Source organism: Anabas testudineus, chromosome 5, assembly GCF_900324465.2.
Source record: "Anabas testudineus chromosome 5, fAnaTes1.2, whole genome shotgun sequence".
Taxonomy (NCBI): Eukaryota; Metazoa; Chordata; class Actinopteri; order Anabantiformes; family Anabantidae; genus Anabas; species Anabas testudineus.
This window is the reverse complement of record NC_046614.1, coordinates 20,438,491-20,460,735: the sequence shown is the minus strand read 5'-3', so window position 1 is coordinate 20,460,735 and position 22,245 is coordinate 20,438,491. Positions and strand designations below refer to the sequence as shown.

The following is a 22,245-nucleotide window of genomic DNA, read 5'->3' as shown; positions in this document are numbered from 1 at the left end:
CTGCATTTCAGTGTATCAAAAGTAAAAACCAAACACAAAACTAATTAACCCCGACACTCTAATGTATCTGTGAATATGTTTTGGTGAATGTGTAAATTGCTTCTGTGTTTGTGTATCAGCAAAGTGTGACCGTCTTATAGCCTGCGGCTCTGTTATTTGTGGATTTTCTGTAAATTATCGCCACTGAATAATTTTCTTTGAGTGTTAGTGTTAGGATTTTTACCTAATACCTTTTATTGTTCATTAGTATTTTGTAGGAGAATTTCTGACAATGTTATGTAGGTTCATCTTTTCTTAATCTTTCGTTTGTGCTTTGGAATTAATTACTCCGTCCACATTTAATGATAATGAGCTCCGTTTTTTTTTAATGTATTTAATTATTTATTTTTATTCATTATCAAGTCATTGTCCAAGGATGAATACTAAATATATTAATACTACATATACTGTACTACTTATAATGTAATCAAAAGGTAGTTAAATATTTTCATTACACTTACTAATACTAATACTAATACCTGGATGTTCCAGTCCTTCGATATACAACTCATGTTCCTACTTGAAATGAATTAGCAATTGCTTCAATACTAGTTGCGTCTATGTGACACATATTACACTGGACTGAATCAGCGCAGCAGCTGCTGAAAGACAGTTTTACCAATAATTATTTGTAATATGCAGGAGCTGAACGACACCAAAGACCTAACAACATCCTTTGGTTTTCATCTAACCTCTCTTTTACAGGTTTGTGAAGAACAGGGGCTTATTCCATCTGGGAACATCATGACATGGGTGCATTTGGCCCTGTGAAATGTTGTCATCTACCTTAACTGCTACAACATAATCATCTGACCCAGTGACCCGCACCAAATGGCTGCTCAGGCAATCACAGATCCACTGTGTTCAACACACAACAAACTTTGTGTTTTCAAAAATCTCCGGGCTTAAGTCTCAAACTTGTCCCAGAAAAATGTAACATCAATTTTATGCTTTTACGTGGCCGAGCTCTGTTCCTGTTATGCCTGTCAGGGTCCCCATTCTCAAAGCAAATGAATTTTTATTTGTATAGCACCTTTCATACAGACACATGCAATTCAAAGCGCTTCACAGATGACTGACAAGCCAATAATAAGAAAGAAGAGACGTGACCAGAAACAGTTTGACTAAACAACAACAAAACAAATGCTATATATTTAGTAACGAGGGTGGGTCTGCTAAATTCTTAGTAAACCTTGAAACAATAGATCCTTGATTTCATGTAGCTGTAGAAAGAAGGTGGCATCTCATTTCTAGGGCTTCTTCTTTCCAATGTAAATAGTAGCTCAGCAAATTAGTTTAGCAGATTAGTTCATGATGTGCTTCTTGGGCTGCAGCTCACGTTGGAGCAGATAAAATCACTGATCAATCATTTTGTAAAGGCTAAGAAAAGACATTTCTCCAGGGTCTTGAAGTGCTAAATATCTCTTATAAAGCCATGAAGGCCATTAATGCTAAGTTATGACTGGACATCCATTGTTTGAAGGGGTTTAATACACGATTAATTGCTCATGGTTCAGATTTTGTTCCTTTTACACTGTAAAGCTATAAATACCGGTGCTGTGAAGCTCACTGCAATTTGTTTTTTGCTCAAACTCTGTCACAGAAGTGTTATATGGAAGTGTGAGAGTCTGAGTCTGTACCTCTGGGGTCTTTAGCAGCAATCAGAGTCTCTCTCCGGTTGCTGCGGAGCATTGGATTCTAACTGCCGCTCTCATCTCGTTTGCAGCTTTTCTATATTTACCAGATATTAGGACAGTTTCCTTGGCTGCATGACACAACACAGCACATTCTGTGACTGATACACCTGCAGTCAGCTGCAGGTAACAGCTATATTCATCATCTGTCAGCCATCTCATAGCACTTGACACTACGATGTATTTAAAATGTTCATTTTTAACAGGACCTAAACCCTGTGGACTCTCCAGACACACACTCAGGTCGTCTGGCACATTTTGAAAATGTCCCCAACATCCTTTAAACCTTTATCTGTCCATGCAATGTTTTGTTCCTAAAGGGTAACAACGGTGGCATTTTATATTTTAGTTATTGTCAACAGATTCTATGAAAAGATCGGAACAAACAATGTGTTGGTTTGTCTTTGAACACAATGTATAGCTTCTGCCTCAAGCACATTTGTTCCTACTCAAGAAGAGCATCTTTAATAAACATCACAAATACTTTGATTTATTTTTAAAAAGACAGAATGACTTCCCAAAACAGCCGGACAATATAGTTTTTAGCAACATTTCTCAAAGTGGAGTTAATTAGGTGGCATTAGGCGCTCTAGATAATATTAATTCAAGCAAGAGGATGTAGTGTATCAGACTGACTGAATATAAATGACTGTACAGCGCCTGTGTTTATACTAAAGGAGGAACATGTCATCCAACCTGGAAAATGCAGGTTTTACTTTTCTTTTGGATGGAAAAATATGTTTATATGAACAGTGCAAGAGAAAAAGGAGATTTTTATGAGAAGTCTAACCAGGAATAACAACAACAAATGAAAAGGGAACAGATAATTGTTTGCCAGCACAAGATTCCTTTTGATGAATGTCTCATTATAATCTGGAGATGATGGATGTGAGTCGGATAAAGCCTGGTGTTTACACGTGATTGTTTAGGCAAAATGAGGGATATGAGGGCCTCTCAGTCCTATTCTTTGCACAGTGAGGTGTAACGGTTGGGAGTGAAAGGTTTTAATGGTTTTCAGTTGTTATTATTCTGCGTGTTATGACAGCTTGATTGGCCCTGCGGTCTTCTTTCATTGCTGTTCCATTTGCATGCGCCTCCCTTTGCCTCCTTCCACAGCTTTGTGTTGTTATGGTAATTTTCATGAAGTACATCGCATCAAGCTGGCTGCTCCACTTGGGTCCTGTCTATGAGAGAAGCCTGGAGCAACACCATAATATTCTTAATGAATACATCAGAACAATACCACCGTAAAATACCAAGCATGCCAGACACACTTGAGCCGTTTCAATGACCACTGCGGTTATCTAAGTAACTAATTGCAAACACTGATGAAGGCGTAGACCTCAGTTTGCCTTCAGGTGCTTTTATTGCTTCGCACTTTGACTAATTCCACTTTATGGCGTGCAAAGACTCTGCAAGGCCAGGCTTCATTTCAGAGTGGTACTTGAGCTGATGATCAAGGCACTTTAGGCCGTCAGGTGCCTGCTGGCTAGCTGAGGTCGCCCCACGGTGTGACATTAAAGCAAAAATGTTCCTTTTATTATTACTTTACTATGTTTAGTCTACGTTTACAGTCATTGGTTAAGTCTAGTCTGTATGTACATCGTTGTCTGTAACATTCGTCTCTCCTCGAAGACGTATCTGCTTGCTTTTCTTGTTAAACTGGGTTTTTTATTATAATATTCTCCATTTTTAAACTGGGCTTTTGAGGCCAGCATGTTGATGTTGCACAGATTGTAAAGCTCTTTTTGTAAAGAACATTTAAAATGATGGCCTATAATAAAAATGCCTTTTTATGAAGCATGGATTAATCTCATTAGTGCACAGATATATTCTGGCATAAAAAAAAGGTTTGATGACAAAGGGCACTTGAGCAGGAAGAGCAAATTACAGTGCAACCCACTGATCTTGTCCACTACACAGATTTAAATACATGTAGTGAATTTCTACATGAGGATCAAGAAGCGACATCTATTATTTTACCATATATGCATCATTGAAAGTTTATATTTTAGCACTGGAGTTTTTAAAATATCAGATGGTGTCTCTCATTATTCTTTCCTTTTCTTTGTTACATAAGACTGTGTGATTAAATGTACTGATGCTGTTGTGCCTTTGTTCTAATTAAGTGCATCACATAGCAGCAGGTGAAAGCTGAAGTCAGGCAAAATACTGTTTTGATAGAAAACGACGACTGACATATTGTATGTACTGAAGAGAACGAGTAAATAGTCACAGCTCAGTGTCCTGGAAATTATAAATATATTGTACTATTCTCCATCTACTCATCTTGGACCAGGGCCAGCGTTCAATGCCAAACAGGAAGTGTGTTGATTAAGATGGAAAGTAAAGGTGTGAGTTCCAGCACAGATCTGTTTGCTTTTCTACGAAGCCTACCCACGATTTTCTCTGAACTTTACGTTTGTTGCATAACACTGTATAAATAATAATTTTCCTGTAATGATACTCACATCTTTCATGTGCAGAGGATGTAAAATGTAAGAATTAAATAAATAACTGCTGTTCACTGAACATAATTAAACCGCAATACAGTCAATAACTGCTACACATGAATAGATTATTATAATGGATTATTATTATTATTAGATTATCCTGATTTATGAGCACAGCTCTAAGACCAACACTTAAACTCAGAAACATGTTTAACATTATCTGAAAAAATCCAAGTAAGTGAAACTACTTTTTTATTATTTTATTTAAATTGGCTTCTAGAATCCAAAATGAATTATCATAATACTTAATAATATATGGTAATTAATAATTACCATATATTAATTTAGAAGGAAAAGTAGCAACATGTTCTCTGCTTTAAATAACAAATATATGGGAAATTAACATGAAGTGTGGTTCTAATCAAATCCTACAAAACACCTGATGACGCAGCTTTTCCTCTATTGTGAATCTCAACAGCCTTCTGAACATACAACTGCTGGAGGTCTCTGCACCACATAAATAAGAGAGCACGTCTGCAGCTGCATTTAATTCAGACCTGCAGAGTGCATATAACAATCTCCTACATCTCAGTTTATGACACTGTCTTGACCAACGCTGACAAACACAGAGCTACGATGCATCTCTCGTACATGAATCATCCTGCTCAGCTTGGCGGTTACCGTTACTGATACGTTCTGTCACCTGCAGCACATTGAACTCTTTTACCTTTAAACAATCTAAAATGTGGAGGTTAATATTTCAACACACACAGGGTCTTAAAACAATTATAAATGAACTGTTAAAAGCCAAATGCTGTTCTCACACCTAAATGCCTGCTCAACATGTCTGCCCTTATTTTGAGAGATGCTATTTTTTGCTACCCTGAAACTGCAGCTTCCCTCCAGCCGTGTGTGGATGCGCACGCCTATTTCCAGCACTGCTAATGTTAATGTGCAGGTACACTGCCTTGAGTGTGTGTTCATGTATTTGTTTGCATGTCTGCAGGCTTGTATGTTTTTTTCTTTCGCATTATAGTATTGCACAATACTGTGTGTGTGTGTGTGTGTGTGTGTGTAACAGGGGTTCATGACTGCAGTACCTGATGCCGGGCCAGTGAGGAGTAGCTGCCATCTGCTCAGCCCTGAGGGAGTCCACCGGCCACCCAGAGCTGTGCAGCCCTAACAGGTAGCCCGTCTGACATCCCCAACTCATCTCCAACTCACCAAACGACAGATAATGAGGGGTAGACAGCTGGCTGATGGACCCTGTGCACCCCCCACCACCACCCCGAAAACTGTCAAAAGTGCCAACTGAGCTTTTCAGCCATGTAAGCAGTTCTGTGGAAGTGGTGAGTTTCATTAGGACACACTATTAGCCGACTGTGTGTGTGTGTGTGTGTGTGAGGTATTATTTCACGGCAGGGATGTCCATGCATCATAAAACCTCCCACTTCATGTAGACACAGACAGTGTTTTAACATTTAATTTGAAGTATTAAACAAACATGAGCTAAATAACGAGGAGTGTCATGTGTAAAAGGAAGTGTGTGTGTGGTCACAGGAGTCAACCTACAGATGGCGGTGTTTCAAAGGAAACTTGTGGTTGCTGTTGCCTTTATTTATCTGGACCCCACAATGACAATAAAATACAAATTAGTTCACAGTAAAATATGTAAATAGTTAAATGATTTACTTAAATAGACCTGATCAGCTGCAACACCATTTCCTTTTGGCTTCTTCCAACGTTTTATCTTTACTAAGTTAAATATACAGTACATCCCATTTGTACAAATAAAATGCATTTTACAAATACATGAAGATCAAAATCTGTTTGAGAAAAGTTATATTTCAAACATTTTCCACTGATAACATAGGTTACGTCCATTTAAATATACACTAACAACTCTAAATACAGGCGTTTTGGTTAAAACTGTATTAAATTAGTTGTTTCTCTATAATAATATTCACCTGCCTTCATGTTTAAATCCTCAAACACTTTCTAGAGTCCACTTCATGTCTACAAGACAGAAATATATTGCATTGCGCTCAAGTTGTGCCAAACGATGACGCGGCGGAGGTTGGGTCTAAAAGCGCACTGTACGTGAGGTGCAAGTGAACTGATGGGTGACTTCATGTGGCACCGGTAGCCACACCGAGGAGGAGAGAGTGAGAGTGAGAGGGCTTGTGTGGCAGCCTGTTAGAGAAATGATCAGTCCCTGAACGAGGCGGCAGGATCACTTGGTGCAGTCTCCATCTCAGCAGTTCACCAAAAGATGCTCAGCACTGTCCTGTGCGTCGCGGCAGCGTGTGGAAGACATTAATCGGCAGTTTATCTCGCAGTATTTGGCGTCCACACACATTCACTGACTGACTGAGACGCGGGACGCTCCCAACAAATCCCATCGAATCAAGCGGTTCTGCGCTACTCATGAATGAGTCTCCTCTTATTTCAAGGTGAGTAGTCAATCCTTTCCAGTTAAAGGTGAATGGCAGCGTGTAGTGCAGCCCTGCAGCGTGCAGGAGGGTAAAGTTAGGTGCACTTTACGCGCATTGGACGCAGTGAAAGACGTTCAGTGACAGCGTGCACTCCCAACCAAGGTATTATTCAAAATGGTGCATGGGTAAATTATTAAAGTGTCTCTCTACTGGCCACCTGTAACAACCAACAGATGTGGGCTGATGCTCTGAAAACTGAATGGCTCAGATTCAGTCGGATTCAGTGCACTGTGCAGCTTTGGAGCAAATAATTCTTTTATCAGTGAAGAAAAAAAAAATCTGTCCACTTTAGACAAAGCCCACTACAGCACAACCACTTGTGCAGATTTATCCAGAACTGTTAACACATTTGGATTATTCTGGGCAGTCGTCAGCCCACGGGTCATCAGGAGAATACCAGAGTGAGGTATTTAGCCTGGAGATAGTCAGTCCTCCACAGATGCCCTGCCTCCTGCAGCCAGAGCTCGTGCAGCCTTGGCAGCCTGGGCAGAGCAGAAGCCACTGGGACGCTGATAAGGCTGGGCAGGAGCTGAGATGGAGCGTGAGCCCGAAAGAACTAAAGCACACACTGTTGTAGCGGTGCCAACCTCAACAATGCTGTTGACCAAGTGCATCTTTGTTCGAGCCCCCATCTGTTTGTGTGCTAGTAGAGAGTGGGTGATGAGGGCTGGTGGACGTCTGGTTATTGGCTTCATGGCTCTTTCACTCTCAACCCTCATGCAAACCAGATGAACCCCCTTTTCCCTCTGTATGCTCTTTCTGGTCCGGCTTATCTGGTGGGCCAGTTGGACTAGCTTTTCTTCTCCTGGCCCCTCTAGAGCGAGTAAAGCCTCTCAAATAAGGAGTGATTGGCTCCTCTCTTGGCTTGGTTATGCCAGTCATGCGCTCCGACACTTTATCAGTTGCCTGCTAATTTTAGAATTTAAATGAATCTCCACATTAGTTCTGTCTCTCTCCTCAGCAATAAATGAAACGGAGGTTCTGGTTGTGATGATTCCTGTTAATCTAAGGAGCCTCAGTGCAAACTCCTAATTAAACCAATTTTGAAGGGTCAGTATTTCCCTACTAATGCCTCATGCTTTCTAGCAGTGCTGATACTTACAAGCTGAGGCTTTCAAATACCTGTCTCCTATATTTGTGCTGCCACACAGTTGTTTAAAAGAAGTTACTTTTATGAAACGAGGAGTTTGTAGATCAAGCTTGAAGACAAGTCGCTTTTGAGCTTTTCAAATGTCATTTTTTCAATGATGCAAGAGGCATCTAGAAAGCGACTGAAGTTAGGGAGGCAAACATCTACAAAGTGCATTTTGCAGGAGTCTTTTGACCCTGGAGGCAACACTGGACCATGGTAGGTGAGATAATTTAGAACATCTGTCTCTGTCATTTTCACCCACAAGCCAGGAGTTAAGTGTTATCTCAGAGTCCTACAGAGATTAATGAGCTATACTGAACAAGTGAAGAACAGCAACACAACACTACTACAGCTGTGAAAAACAGCTTTTGATTAAATGACCACTAGTTCAATCTGTGACATTGATTTTGGAGTTGTTGGAATATCAGGGAGCACGATGTGGGTCAGGGGCAAAGGCGTCGCACAGGCGCTACAATGGTGCATCAGGCGAATTAGTGTATGTAACACAATTACACGGTGTGTGAGTGCACAGCAGCTCAATGCTTTAACCCATAGCTGGAGACCCCCCACCTCCAACACACACACCTCCCCCCGCTGAAACCCTGGTTGCCCACAGAGACACTGATTACACACGACTGTTCAGATGCTACAGCCCGAGGAAGAAGAAGAGCCCCCAGCGAGTCTGTTTGTGTTAGAGTTTGCATTAGTGCGCATGTACTGTATGTGTGTGTGTGTGTATTTACTAGTTTGTTGTTACATACGAGCGTATACGTCAGGGAACAGCTCCAAAAAGTACTATTAAACTGAAACTGACGAGAGAGAGAGAGAGAGAGAGAGAGAGATCAACAGAGAGACAACATAGTGCAGAACATCAAGCACTGGTGATACGTCCTTACTCTTTTCTCTCCATCCTGTCTTCAATCTTCACGCTTGTGCTTATTTCAGTGTGTGATCGTGGCCCCGGAGGGAGGTGGATGTACAGGTAGATAAAGGTGGAGAATAGGGGTGAAGCAGAGCTGGAGAGGAGAGTAAGAGGTGGAAATAGATTGGCAGCGGGAGTGAGAATGACTAATAAAGACAGGAAAAGGCAGACAGACAGAGGGAGAGAGGGAGAGAGAGAGAGAAGTGCTAACAAACGGTGCAGGAGAGAAGAGAGAGGAAGGAGAGGTAAGCATGCAGCTCACCTGCCAGATGGCAGCTTTGGCAGCACTCAGCATGCAGTGATGGCGGTCCTGCAATATGCTGCATCGCCTCCAGATTGTCACACTGTTGTTGATACAAATAGTGCAAGGTTGCTGATGTGTGTGTTTTGCATGATTTCTTTTTGGCACTGATGTAAGCAGACAACATATGGTCCTAAAGAAAAGCTGAGAAAGTTGAGGGATGTCATGCATTTATTTTCCTTTCTTAGAAAAGTAATGACGTATCATTATGAAATTGGAAGAATTTGTATCATTCCCTCAAAGCGGCACAGAAATGGTTTTACACATTAAGATCAGCTTACTTATCAAGAGGAGGACTCCACTTGGGAGGGAAGGTACTTAACAAAGTTTCATTTTTGTAAAATGAAATCTTTTTACAACATTCTTCATGTATTTTAATTTAAGTTTGCAGATGTAACTGCTCTTTTTTCACACCAAAATCCACCAAATTACAGCAGACAGGACACCATTAAATTGCTTTTTCCTTGTGATGGGAGATGACAGGTGAAATGTTAAGGCTCTGGCTTTTCTAGAAAAAAAATAGTTCCCCCAGGATGCCCAGTGTGGTCGTGTAGTAGTAACATCTGCAAAGTGGTCTCCATCAGGCCATCTACGTCATGTCTCAGAAGCTCAGAGCACCTGGACTACATGTGAGACTGCTGAACAGTGGTGATCAGCCCTTGGCAGCCACAAACCAGGTGGGACTGGACTTGCTTAATAGATTTTGAGAACTCCGTTTTAATTTCAGGATCAATTTCTGTCAAGCAGGACATGTTGCAGCATAGGGAAATGTTCTCTTCTGTGTATTCACTGTTAATTCTTTACTGTTTTCCCAGTATGGGTTAACCAGGAAAGAGCTTTTGCCTTCCAGTGATTTGAGGGAAATTCACATGCGTTTGCAGTCCTGGTAGATCTTGGGCTCACTAGGGTGCTGTACTTTTAACCAGGCTATTTTCTATTTTTGAACATTGAGGAAATTTCTATGTTTTTGCTGAAAATTACAGTCGGAGACTTTGAAAATGGGGTAGAGTTTCAGAGTTAGGGACAAGCTTAGCTGGGATGACCATGGAGACAGACTGAGATAATCTGGGCAGATGCTTGTATTTGTACAGCTTTTGGGTGAATGGCCACCAAAGGCCTTATTTGCACTGCGGATTAAATGTTAAATGGGTTTAGGCGCAGAGTTAGTAGTCATCGGGATAGTACAGTACTTAGAGCAAAAGTTCTTGAATAGTAGAACATGCACCATCTCTCCTCCCCTTCCCTGTTTCCCTTTCTCTTGCTCGGTGTCTATCACTGTCTCCTATTGCTCACAGTGATTTGTCAGCAGTGGAGGTAGCAGCTGTTCTTTTTGCATTGTAATTTCTTTGATCATAATTATTCGTGCCAGCTACCTCCAACTTGGCATCCTCCACCCCACGAAGCCATATGGGCAAAGAGGGAGGAACCCGAGGAAACATATCGGCTTCTTTGGAATAATTTCTTTGATTTCTGTGTGCAGTGGTGTGGGAATTATGGACATATGCACTATGCAGAGCTCCACATGGATCCTCTGCACTGTGTACAGTATTATTTTTCTTATTCATACACTCGCTGGGCTCTAGTCTGTTCCCAGTGTAATGTATTTTCCTTGGCAGGTCTCAGTGATTTATGCATGCAAAAGCAATATAGCCCTGCACATCTGTAAGTGAATCAGTCTGAGCAGAAAAATTGCTTTGTTCTACAGAAAAAGCAATGTCAACTCAGACAAAAAAGACAGAAACTCAGAGGATAGGAGAAGACAATAAAATTACAGTCCTGCTAGAGGCTGAATATCAGGCTGGCAGTTACTGAGCCAAGTAAAAAATGCTCTTACAGTACAAAAAACACAACTGGAGAGGTGTTCCTTACTTGTCTCAGGCCTCGAGAATAGAGCTCACATTTCACCACCTTCATTCTCTATTCCCTTCAGCTGCATTGTCCACAGAACACTCCAAAGCCTAGTCAGACTCTGTTTACCCTTTGTTGTTCTTCTTGCACTTAAGTGATGCTGAGGATTAGGGGTGCTGGGCAGCAGCTGCAGCACAGCTCACACACACACGCTGGGTTCCAAAGAAAAGGAAAAGCTTGCACTGTCTTCTTCTGCGGTCACTGAATTATAGAAGACCCTCTATTGCACTCGAGCTGCATGGGTTTTCATCACAGTGCTGGAGGTCACTTTGACTTTCCCCTCTATGCTCATCATACATGCAGTGCCAGGGCTTCAGCTGCATAGGAGCCTGCTTGAGGTCACCATTAACCAGGGAAGACCGACAATGAGATTTATGAAGAGTAGACAGAACTGAGAAGAGGGAAGGGAGGAGAAAGGCATGCATGGCTAAATCTGACTGTAGCAGCAGTGCCCTTCATCTGGTCCCTGCTCTTAACAGCAATTTCAGATACAGCACTGTATCTGCATGTATAATGCATACTCCGAGATAATGGCATGCATTGCAGAGGAAGCTGCTGACTGTGTTGTGGTGATAGGTTGGAATTGGTCCCCTATGTCACATTTGCCTCTGCCCCGGTCCCTCGTAGCATCCTGCAGTTATTAGGAGAAGAGTGCGTTGCAATGACATAGTGCTGTTTTACTGTTCCCGGCAGACAAATCCTTCGCTACCATCAGGATCTGTGACTGGATAGAGAGTCATAAAGTGCAATATGTGCACTGACCAATAACCTAAACAACAAGTGTTAATAAAAAAACATTTTTTGTTAATTTAAAATAATGCTGGGATACAGATCATGACAGAAGAGTTACCACATGGTTTCCATCGGATACTTGCATCACATGCGTGTTTGTGTCATTAATCTATCTACTAATTGTGAGATCTTTTCCCCCTGACTGGCAGAAATGTTTGGGGGAAACGCTGCTCTTTGAAATGATGCTGTAGAACATAATGATGTAAATTAACCACAGGCTAACTGTCACTAATTTCACTGTGTGGCATCAAAGTGAAGATATCCTGTGGGTATCTTCGGCATCTATGCTACACATTATGCCCTCTGAGGCCCGAGTCTGGGTTGCTGTGAAGGGGCCTTATGAGGAGGAGCCCATCGCCCTGGGCTGCCTTCCTGCAACGCAGCCACACATAAAACACGGTGGACTGATCACAAAACACGGCTTTTTCTAATAAACCTCACTGGTCCCTTGTGATTCAATATGACATTCATTTAAAAGTCGTCGCTAATAAAGACGGCATTTTCATGTCCTAATTCCCCGACTCATCACTGTAGGTACCAGCGACAGCCCCTGGCTCTGGTTTGCTGGCTGCCTCCTCCCTCCTGTCTCTGCCATGTTTGACCTACTTCTGTCTCCACAACATTGTAAACAGATCTACTAATTGCCTTCATTTATTCATTTGGAAGTCAAGTTCTGTTACGGCTGGCACCCTCCCAGCTCATTCATGTGTAATGTGTACAATGCTGGCCCTCCCCCCAGTGGTTCATCCACGTAGAGTTGTAGAAATGTTTCAGAATCCCATCAGCCCAAGTTATGTACATACACTTACATACTCAAAGTGCTATATTGGTACAGGAACAAGGAATGCTGCAGCCAAAACAGCCCCAATCTGAAATCACCTCCAAAAAGTGACTTTTTAAACTGACTTTCAACTTTTATCATCCGTCGTATCTTGCTAAACCTATTTCTGCCCAGCTACCTTGCACGAGGACAGAAGCTGTTATGACTATTGTAGTTCGGACACTTTTCGGCCCCTGTGGTTTTATACTGTTATTGCTTTTGTGCAGCTTTATAAATCTAGGCCACAAAAAACAACAGTAACAAAACATGTTTTTATCACCTCTGATGCAAGTGACAATGACTCCTATTGTTGACTAAGTGTGGGAACAGAGAGGTATCTTCTGACCTTTAGAAAGATCGAGGCACCGTCTGTCGACACTGTTCACAATCTCACACAAATCTATAATCTGAAATGATGGTGCCAAATCTGTCTTTTTGAATGGAAAACATCAAGTTGTGCCATGTTCTTTGGAAATGTAAATATTTCTTGCTTTAACTTAAATTTTATCAGGGCCTCATAAACCCAGTAGGTGTGTCCAAGTCTGTGCAGTCATCACTACAAGAGAAAAAGTGCCAATCACCAAAAACTGTAAAGAGGTCTTCAGATGCCATCAGTGATACAACTGGTATTTCCACCACACTTACCAGAATGTGTGACCACACACACACACACACACACACACACACACACACACACACACACACACACACACACACACACACACACACACACACACACACACACACACACGTACTATGGAAGCTATGACAGCATTTCACCCCAATAAAAGCTGAACCCAAAGGACGGATTTGGTTCCACTGATCTCGATCCAGGTCAAAGGGTCATGTTTGCGGAGTACAAGAGACTGGCTTCTCCCTCTTCGGCCTAGCGATTGGTGCCCGCTGAGAGCTCACGTCCCCAGAGGCCTGAGCAAACCATGTTCCTGTGTGTGAGTGTGAATGAGTCACGTCTGGGCTGGAGCGTGTCTGAGTGGCGAGGCGGAGAATTCAGCAGGGAGGACTGTGCGGGGCGAAGAGCTGTCTCTATAATCCAGGGTAAACACTGAGCAGCATGACTGCACGCCTTAGACGTGACCAAACCCGGCAGAACAGAAATGGATGAAACGATGCGGCTGCTGCTTGCCTGCATGCCTGCCCAACTCTGTGTGTCACCAGGAACTTCCAAATTTCTCTTCTTGTTTTTCTCTCCTGCTTTATAATTCCTCTGAGAGCTTGACTGGGGACTCTCAACACTGAATTAACCTCCTTGTGGCACTGCTGGTGTCTGTTGTTTAAGGTCATGCCAGATTCAAACCTGAGTTTGCAAAGATCATTTCGTCTGCTATTTGCAGTTTGACCTCAAGAGCCTTGTCTGACTTGTAATTTGTAGCTGAGAAAAGTACAGCGCTTGAGGTTCTGATAAGATTTCAATGCAAACTACACTAAATGTCTTCACCTGTAAAAAGATTCTGTTGACTGGCACAAAGACCTAGCTGATTTGGTAAGATAAAAAAAACAAACACCCATTCTTTGCTTCTTTTTCTGGCAGCAGAAGATTATGCACAAAAGATTGAGTCAGATTTCTGGGTTCTAACACGCCCACTTGCAAACAGCTCTTCAGTACATTACATCCTATTCCAGCATCCTGTTTCGCTATAAAACAGTCAGCATCAAAAAGCCACAGAAAGACTTGTGCACTACAGGGAGTAAAGATTTCCACTGACCGTTGCTTCAGACTAAACAAACACATGAATTCTGCAAAGAGTTTCTATTTTAAATTAGAGGCCAAAGAATGGAAATGTCAATGCATCCATCGTCTGAAAACAATACAAAATGTCTCAGTTGTCTCAATCTTTTCATCTAGTTGCCACATAAAAAGGACAAATGAGGAAATTTTGTTACACCAACACAGAAACTGGTGCAGAGATTCATCAGCTTGTAAAGCAGATGATTTGAGGGTTCTTGAGAAGGAATTTGCTGGACACCCTTTTGTCCAAAATAAAGAAGCTGTAAATTTAAGAGCCAACACATTCTGCCAAATCACTGCTTTCTAAGAACTAGTAAAAGTAAATTAGTATTTGTCTCCAGCTGGGAGAAGATGGTGAAGAAAAGGCTGTCCAACATTTAAAGCACAGGTGGATTAAGACACTGAAAAGCAGAGCATGACTGAGATTGATCCACACGTGTCTGTGTAAATGTCACGTATCATGAATAAAGAGAGGCAAACACTGAACTTCAAATTGAAATGCAGTTGTACAGTGTGTGACAGATATTACTCTTCGGTGTCCAATTACTAGTGGAGGGACACACATACCGAGCTCGCCAAATTGAGCAGAGCAGGTCGAGACACTTGAGTGACTTCTCCCCCGGTGCGAGCGTGGTGGGGACAGATGGACAGGAGATGCTGGAGTGGAGCTGGAGTCGGTCCAGCCAGCTCAGTGTCAGTCCATCCGCTCCATCCGTGGCTCGAGCTCAACTCAGTCAGACGTCCTGTTAGTCAGCCAATGGAGAGCACCCACTGCATCATGACCCCCGCATTAAAATTTGACATGGCTGTCTTCATTTAACCTTTACTTACACTGGGAAGTCTCACTGAGAAAACAGCCTGTTTATGTTTACGACAGCCAAAAGGCAGAGTCACCTTTGAGCTAAAGCCTCCTAGCACTTGGCAGGATATCTTTAGAGGGCATTAAGAGGCATTTCACTGAAACAGGATGAATGAGTTAAAAAATAAATGGGTGTGAAGACCCCGTTGGTGTCGTATTGGTAAGGACAAATGGGAGATAGAACCAACCTTTGGATGCCAGGTTGGAGAAGCTTCTGGTGGCATGCAGACAGGATTTAGGATGATGTAGGTATCTTAATTTATGGTCCGTCTTCCTATGCAGGCGGTTTTATTACTCCATTAATGGACTTCGATGAAGTAATACTGTGTGTGAAGACACTTTCTCGATGAAGGTTGTATTGGTGTCTCTTTTGTTTTTTAGGATAAAAATCTTTTCTGCTTTAAGTGAACTTGTGTCTCGTCAACATGATAAAAACATCTCTCATCAGTCAAAGGTAAAACACAATCTGTGAATACATCACACATCCTGTAGTCAAACTCATCCATCCTCCAGTTCATTGTGCGTTTGAGGGACATTGTTTGTCCCCTGGAAATATCTACATAAAATATGCTAATGAAATTAAACAGGGAAGTGTGAGATTTGATGCTGCATGGCCCTGAATCTCTAATGACTCCCTGCCATCCCTGGAAAAAACCTGATTAATTTAGGAATGTCGGCTGCAGTGGAGAGTGATTAATTCCTCCTGGATTCAACCATTTAAACGAACAAGGCGGAGGGGAGAAACGAAAACAGGGAGCGCAAAATATGGATGCATAATTAATACATTTGGATCATTTAATTAGCCACCCAAACAGAGGGAAGGCACAGCTACATTGTGTCACTGCTTTGTTCAAGTAATAGGCCACAGTTAGTTCTCTCTTACAGAGAGGCGAATATAATGAGCCCCCCTGTTGATAGGGGGAATATTGGACCATCTCTCAGGCTAGTAAATATGGGGAGACAGTTTGAACAAATGATTACTTGTTTCTTTGATGTCTCATGTGTCTGACTAAGCAGAGATAGAGGGGAAAACAAGCACATATATTTCTAGGTTTTTGGATAAAGTGCCTAATGATACCCTGGGAGCAGATTTTCACTCTTCAAGGATTGTTTGAGTAAAAAACAAATGTCTCCCTCTTCTCTTTCAGAATGATGTGAAGATCACTTAAGAAGGACGAGACCACACTTCAGCTCATCTTTTTCAGCGCAATCCTGCTCCTTGCTGACACACAATAGAAGGTGTTTTGTCTGAGCTCGGTATTTTTTGGAGCCCTGTGGGAATGGGAACGTGCTTGGATAAAAAATGGACTTATTACAGCCTCACTAAAAGTCACGGTCCTCTAAAGGTCATGTCATGGCCCTTGGCACTGTGGCTATTGACTCTAATCTCAGTGAATCAAAAGATGACTGTTGGACAGACTCTGAACACCTTCCTATCAGAGAAGAGGGAGTGGTCCCTGAACCACTTGACTGTGCATCAGTCCACTGGGGCTCTGTATGTCGGGGCTGTCAATCGAATCTACAAATTGTCGGCCAATCTCACTCTCCTGGTGTCTCATGATACAGGCCCCGAGTATGACAACAAAGCATGTTATCCTCCGCTGATTGTCCAGCCCTGTTCTGAGGCTCTGGCCTCTACTGACAATGTTAACAAACTGTTGCTCATTGACTACTCTCACAATCGGCTGTTGGCCTGTGGCAGCCTCTACCAGGGCGTCTGCAAGCTGATGAGGTTGGACGACTTGTTTATCCTCGTGGAGCCCACACATAAGAAAGAACACTACCTGTCCAGTGATAACCAGACGGGGACAATGTTTGGCGTTGTTGTGCCCTCGCAGGGTCAGGATGCAACTCTGTACATTGGCACAGCTGTAGGAGGAAAGCAGGACTACTTCCCAACTATCTCTAGCCGCAAGCTGCCTCGTGACCCAGAATCCTCTGCCATGCTGGACTATGAACTTCACACTGACTTTGTTTCATCTCTCATCAAAATCCCCTCAGACACACTAGCTCTTGTCCCACACTTTGACATCTACTACATCTATGGATTTGCTAGCGGCAACTTTGTCTACTTCATGTCTGTCCAGCCAGAGACGCCAGAGAATGGGATGCCCGCAGGTAGCTCCCCTGGCGACCTGTTTTACACCTCCCGCATCATCCGCCTCTGCAAAGGTGACAAGAAGTTCCACTCCTACGTGTCACTTCCTGTGGGGTGCGTACACAAAGGCGAGGAGTACCGTCTCCTGCAGGCCGCCTACGTGGCCAAGGCCGGCAGGGTCCTGGCAAAATCGCTCAACATAAGCACGCAGGAGGATGTTCTCTTTGCTGTTTTTTCTAAGGGACAGAAGCAGTACCATGACCCTTCAGATCACTCTGCCCTGTGTGTCTTCACCATCCAAGACATCAACACTCGTATTAAAGAGAGACTGCAGTCTTGCTACCAGGGGGAGGGAAATCTGGAGTTGCACTGGCTGCTGGGGAAGGATGTGCAGTGCACCAAGGCGGTAAGTAGACCGTTGAAAAGAATAGTGCTCACGTGATACTGTAGACATTTACATACCCTCACTTTTTGACTTATAGATTTACTGAAAGTTGTCTCTTTGAATATCTACGACCATGATTGCAGCTCAAATAGCTGATAGGCAGGCAGCACCCCCACTGTGCTGAAGACACCATTCAGGTTTTTAAGATCCCATGAGAGCAGAAGCTAGAGGAGATTAATTCCACAATGCTAATCAGAGGAGTTTTGTATGGAGCTTTGATTTCATTCAGGGGTTTGGGCACTGGCTCCCACCTTCTTCTCCTCCCCTTCTTTACTTGTCTCTCTCCCCATCTCTTTCCATCTGCTCTTGTTGCTGTCAGCTGTATTTGAACCCTCTGAGACCTGTTCTTGATCTTGAAAAAGAGTTTTCTTGTAAATGTCCAAGTGTGTGCCTTTGTGCAAGCTATAATTCTGCATAATGAGCAGCTTTCATGGCAACAAGTTGAAAGTGAACCGCGAATACAATGATATTCATCACATCCATCGCTCTGATGGTTCTCGACATGTACTTTCATTCTGCTTATTCTACTATAGTATCAAACAAATAAGATGTAATGTTATTCATAAAAAGCACTGGGGGAGCAAAGAAATACGCAATCATTCAACAATTAACTCTCACTACAGAGTTAACCAAAGTGCTTTTTTTTAATTAAATGCCGTGGTTCATTTTTGTTAAGATATTGTTGGATCGTGGGTTTCTTTGGTTACACAATAATTTACTCACTGTGAAAGATCAACAACCAAGAGTTTGTAGAGATAATAAAAGATAAAATAAACTTGATTAATCCCTGAAGGGAAATTCAGATGGCTGATACTGGTTTGAGAAATATTCCCACTTGCCCTGTCATTGTTTGAAAGACCAAGCAAGTTTTAATTTCACCACTTCACATGCAGAAATTTACAAAACAGTCAGATTCAGTCAGAGGATCAAGTTATTAGGAAACACACACAAATGTAAATCTGGTGTCCGTACAAAGATTGGTCCAAATCCATTCAGTAGGTGCTGAGAAATTGAACCTGATAGGTAAAAGCTCTAATGAAAAGTCATGAACATCCTCTTGACACCATAAATATCTACATCTAGTTCCATGACAGTTCATCCAAATGAAGTTAGAACACTAAAACAACTCAAACGTCAGTATGACAAGAACGAGATTAAGGGCTTCACCAAATGTACGGTACAATGATTAATCTACTGGGGAAGTGGTGGAGCAACCAACCAAAGAACCAGCACGGCCATCTGTAGAGCTGCACTATTAGCAAGCGTAAAGGCAATCTTATTTTGACACTGATGAATCCCTTAGAGTTTCTAAGGCTCTTGGTTGGGTGAATGCTTATGACTATAATCAGTCATTAATAACAGCTAATTTTAAATGGAAAAAATATTCACATTTATATATAAGAGGAATTGCAACGTTGACTAGTCAGATAGAAATTTCTCATCTTTATGATATTTTACAAGATTGGACATCAGGTACAAGAAGAGAAAGAGTGGTGATGTGAGATATGAAGTTTGTTTACGTATCTCTCTTTGATGCTTAATCAAAATCTGACACCTCTTCTGCTGCGTATTTGTGTGATGTCAGATCAAGTGATCTGAAAATCACAGAAACAGCCCCAAAATACACAGCATTTCTCGTGTTTGCCATCAGCAATTAGTCTGCTCCACAAATTTGCCCACTCTGAGGCTTGTTGATAAACACACAAGCCCAAACCCTTTTGAAGTTCCCATTTTTAACCCTGAAAATTGTGCACTTAATGCATGTTAGGCTTAGCAGAAGTCAGTTTGAGTTCTCTTCTTATATTTGCATGTGTCTACACTGATCTCAGTCATTTTTTTGGCTCCCACTTATGCTCTTCCCCGTCTCTTTCCCTACCTCTGCCCCCCTGCTTATATTTCTCATCCTCACTCTTGCTTTTACTCGCGCCCCATTCTATCACTTCTATCATTTTCTCAAAAAAAAAATCCTCTCCCCAACACACACACACACACACACACACACACCTCTCTACCTTAACACATGCTTTCTCCATCGTCACCCCCACACCCATCTCATCCTTCTCCGTCTCCCTCTCTCTATGTAGCCTGTTCCCATTGATGATCACTTCTGTGGCCTGGATATCAACCAGCCCCTCGGGGGTTCCCAGCTGGTGTCGGGTCTGACAGTGTTCACCGAGAGCAGGGACAGGCTGACATCCGTCACCTCCTACGTCTACAATGGACACAGCGTGGTCTTCCTGGGCACTAGAAGTGGACGACTGAAGAAGGTGAGAGCAGAAACACTGACAGAGCAGGAGCTGTGATTCGTGCAGGGATTTCAATCATTCTGATGTTGTGTCCATTTACATCTAATTTTAGCTGTTTGGTGAAACCTTTAACTGATCAGAGTTTAGTTGGATAAAACAAACATGTCAAAGTTCTCTTAGATTTTATGGAGGAAGTAACTGCTCCAAGCAACTCTTACTGCAGCTTATTCATGAGTGAATCCCTTGATTCTAAAGGACTAAAGGCAAAATTCAGTATTAAAATGATCAGGATTGTTTTTTCATACTTATAAATATCCTTCAGAGCTTAGCACACAACATTCAACTGTTTTAGAAGCTACACAACCTGACCTTCAAGTCTAAAAGTTGTAGAAAAGCTTTTTAATGTCCAAAATCAGTTTGCATCAGTCATGAGATAAAGAGACACACCACTGATATATATTTCACTCATAGTGTATTTGTGCCTCACCACCCTGGCACATTTATATAACAGCGATCTTTCATCCATTAACACACATTAACGTAATAAGCTGCTCAATTAACACCCTAATTAGCATAACTGGTTATGTATAATATATCATATTATGGCGGGGCATTATGCAGCTGAACAAAGGTGCAGTAATCACGCAGCACTGCAACTTGTGCGTCAGCCTTTGGACCTCTTAGCCAAGAGCAAATCCATGACTACTTGAGCCAGAAATTAAGCACATCCATGTTCCTTCGTTTCCTTTGTATCATTTGAAAATAACAGGACATTATGCGGCTCTAGTGCCTCTTGTATAACAGTATCCTGGTGGAGTTTGGTTTGAGAGGCTTTTAGCATGGTAAAGGACTTAAATGACCACTCATTTTAAACATTACCTTGGTGCACTTGACGTTAATTTTTAGATTTACAAATATCAATAGACTTGTTGGTATACTGTATCTGCATCGTCAACACTCTTCTATGTCCTTCTTCTGATAAGGCACAAGAAAATGAATTTCACATATTTACATTTCTAAATTCTTTTTATCTTTAACCTATGTTTTATTAGGTATTGTTTAAAGATGTCTAGGGGGTTTTCTACAAAAAGACACATATACTATTCATTCTGCCTGTCTATTCACATGATGGTTTGTGCCACAGATGTCCATTGTTGTCCAAAATCTATTAAAAACACATCCGTGAGCCACCGTTATTTATTACAGTGACAATGGGCACTATACAAATTTGCAGCTGCACTTTTTACTTCACATCTGAGTAACATCTGGTGGACAGTACGGTTCAAAGCTGTTTTAGGAAGCAGCTCAGCCTGTTTAGAAAAATGAATCCATATATTTGTAAACAGTTTTTAAAGATGATCTGTCTTCACTAGGAACAAATCAGGCTTTCATTAGATAAATGTGGGCCGGCAGCCACAGACAGGGGAATTCCAACAGCACTAAGAAACAGACTAACACATTGTTAGTTTTGGTCATGGTCATGGCAGCATGGAGGGTTAGGACTGTAAGTCAAACACACCGTCTGGCTGTGGCCTTTCAGGATACCCCAGTCCCCTCCCACAGTTGAAAGACATGTAGTTAACTGGTGACAAGTAATGGCTGCAGGTATGCAGGGTTGTGTGTCTTTTTGTGTCTGCCCTGTGATACACACACAATCTGACCAGGTTGTACCCTGCCTCAGCCCCAGCCTCCCTTGCCACCCTTAACAGGATAAGCAGTAAAGATGCCAGATGGTTTTGTGATGTTTAATTTAATTAGTTGACAAATAAGACAAATGATGGATCGCCATAAGCCAATAAAATCTAAATTAATGTTTTCTTTGTTACCCTTTGTTCAATAGGTGCAAACGTATTCCTCCTGCATCTTCTGGTTAAGAGCTGCCCTTTCTGCAGCTTGACCTGTGCTCAGGTCATTAGGTGAAAGGCCGTGCAAGCAGCCACAACAGAAGACAGACTAAAAGAACGACTATTATAGAGAGATTTGAGACAATAAATGGGAATGATTTTGGACTTTTCATTCAAAGTCACAAATACCTTATGGGTTTTTTTCCCCCATTATCTGAATATTATTATGTATTAAAAATTAAAATGACAAAAATATATCAGTAAATTATTAAAACTGCACCAGAAAATGCTGATTTTCTTTACTTTTTTGGTTCAGACACTGCTCAACAATCTGACAGACACAGCGTAGCTACACCAACTATGATAAACTAAATTAAGTTTGAACTAAACAGCAACTTTAACATGAAATGTAAGGCAAGCAAACAAAAACATGCTGTGTTACTAATCTGA

The 22,245-nt window shown here is 41.9% G+C and overlaps 1 protein-coding gene across 1 annotated transcript in view; it reads left to right on the top strand.

Annotated features, from left to right (window-relative positions):
• Nucleotides 1-6,378: 6,378 nt before the first annotated feature.
• LOC113154573 (plexin-A2-like) overlaps nt 6,379-22,245 on the top strand; it is a 60,787-nt gene continuing 44,920 nt past the window's right edge. Inside the window, exons 1-3 of the mRNA XM_026348853.1 lie at nt 6,379-6,639; nt 16,311-17,666; nt 19,790-19,972. Coding sequence (XP_026204638.1) covers nt 16,443-17,666; nt 19,790-19,972 — 1,407 coding nt within the window. The 5' untranslated portion in view covers nt 6,379-6,639; nt 16,311-16,442. The remainder of the gene's footprint in view (nt 6,640-16,310; nt 17,667-19,789; nt 19,973-22,245) is intronic.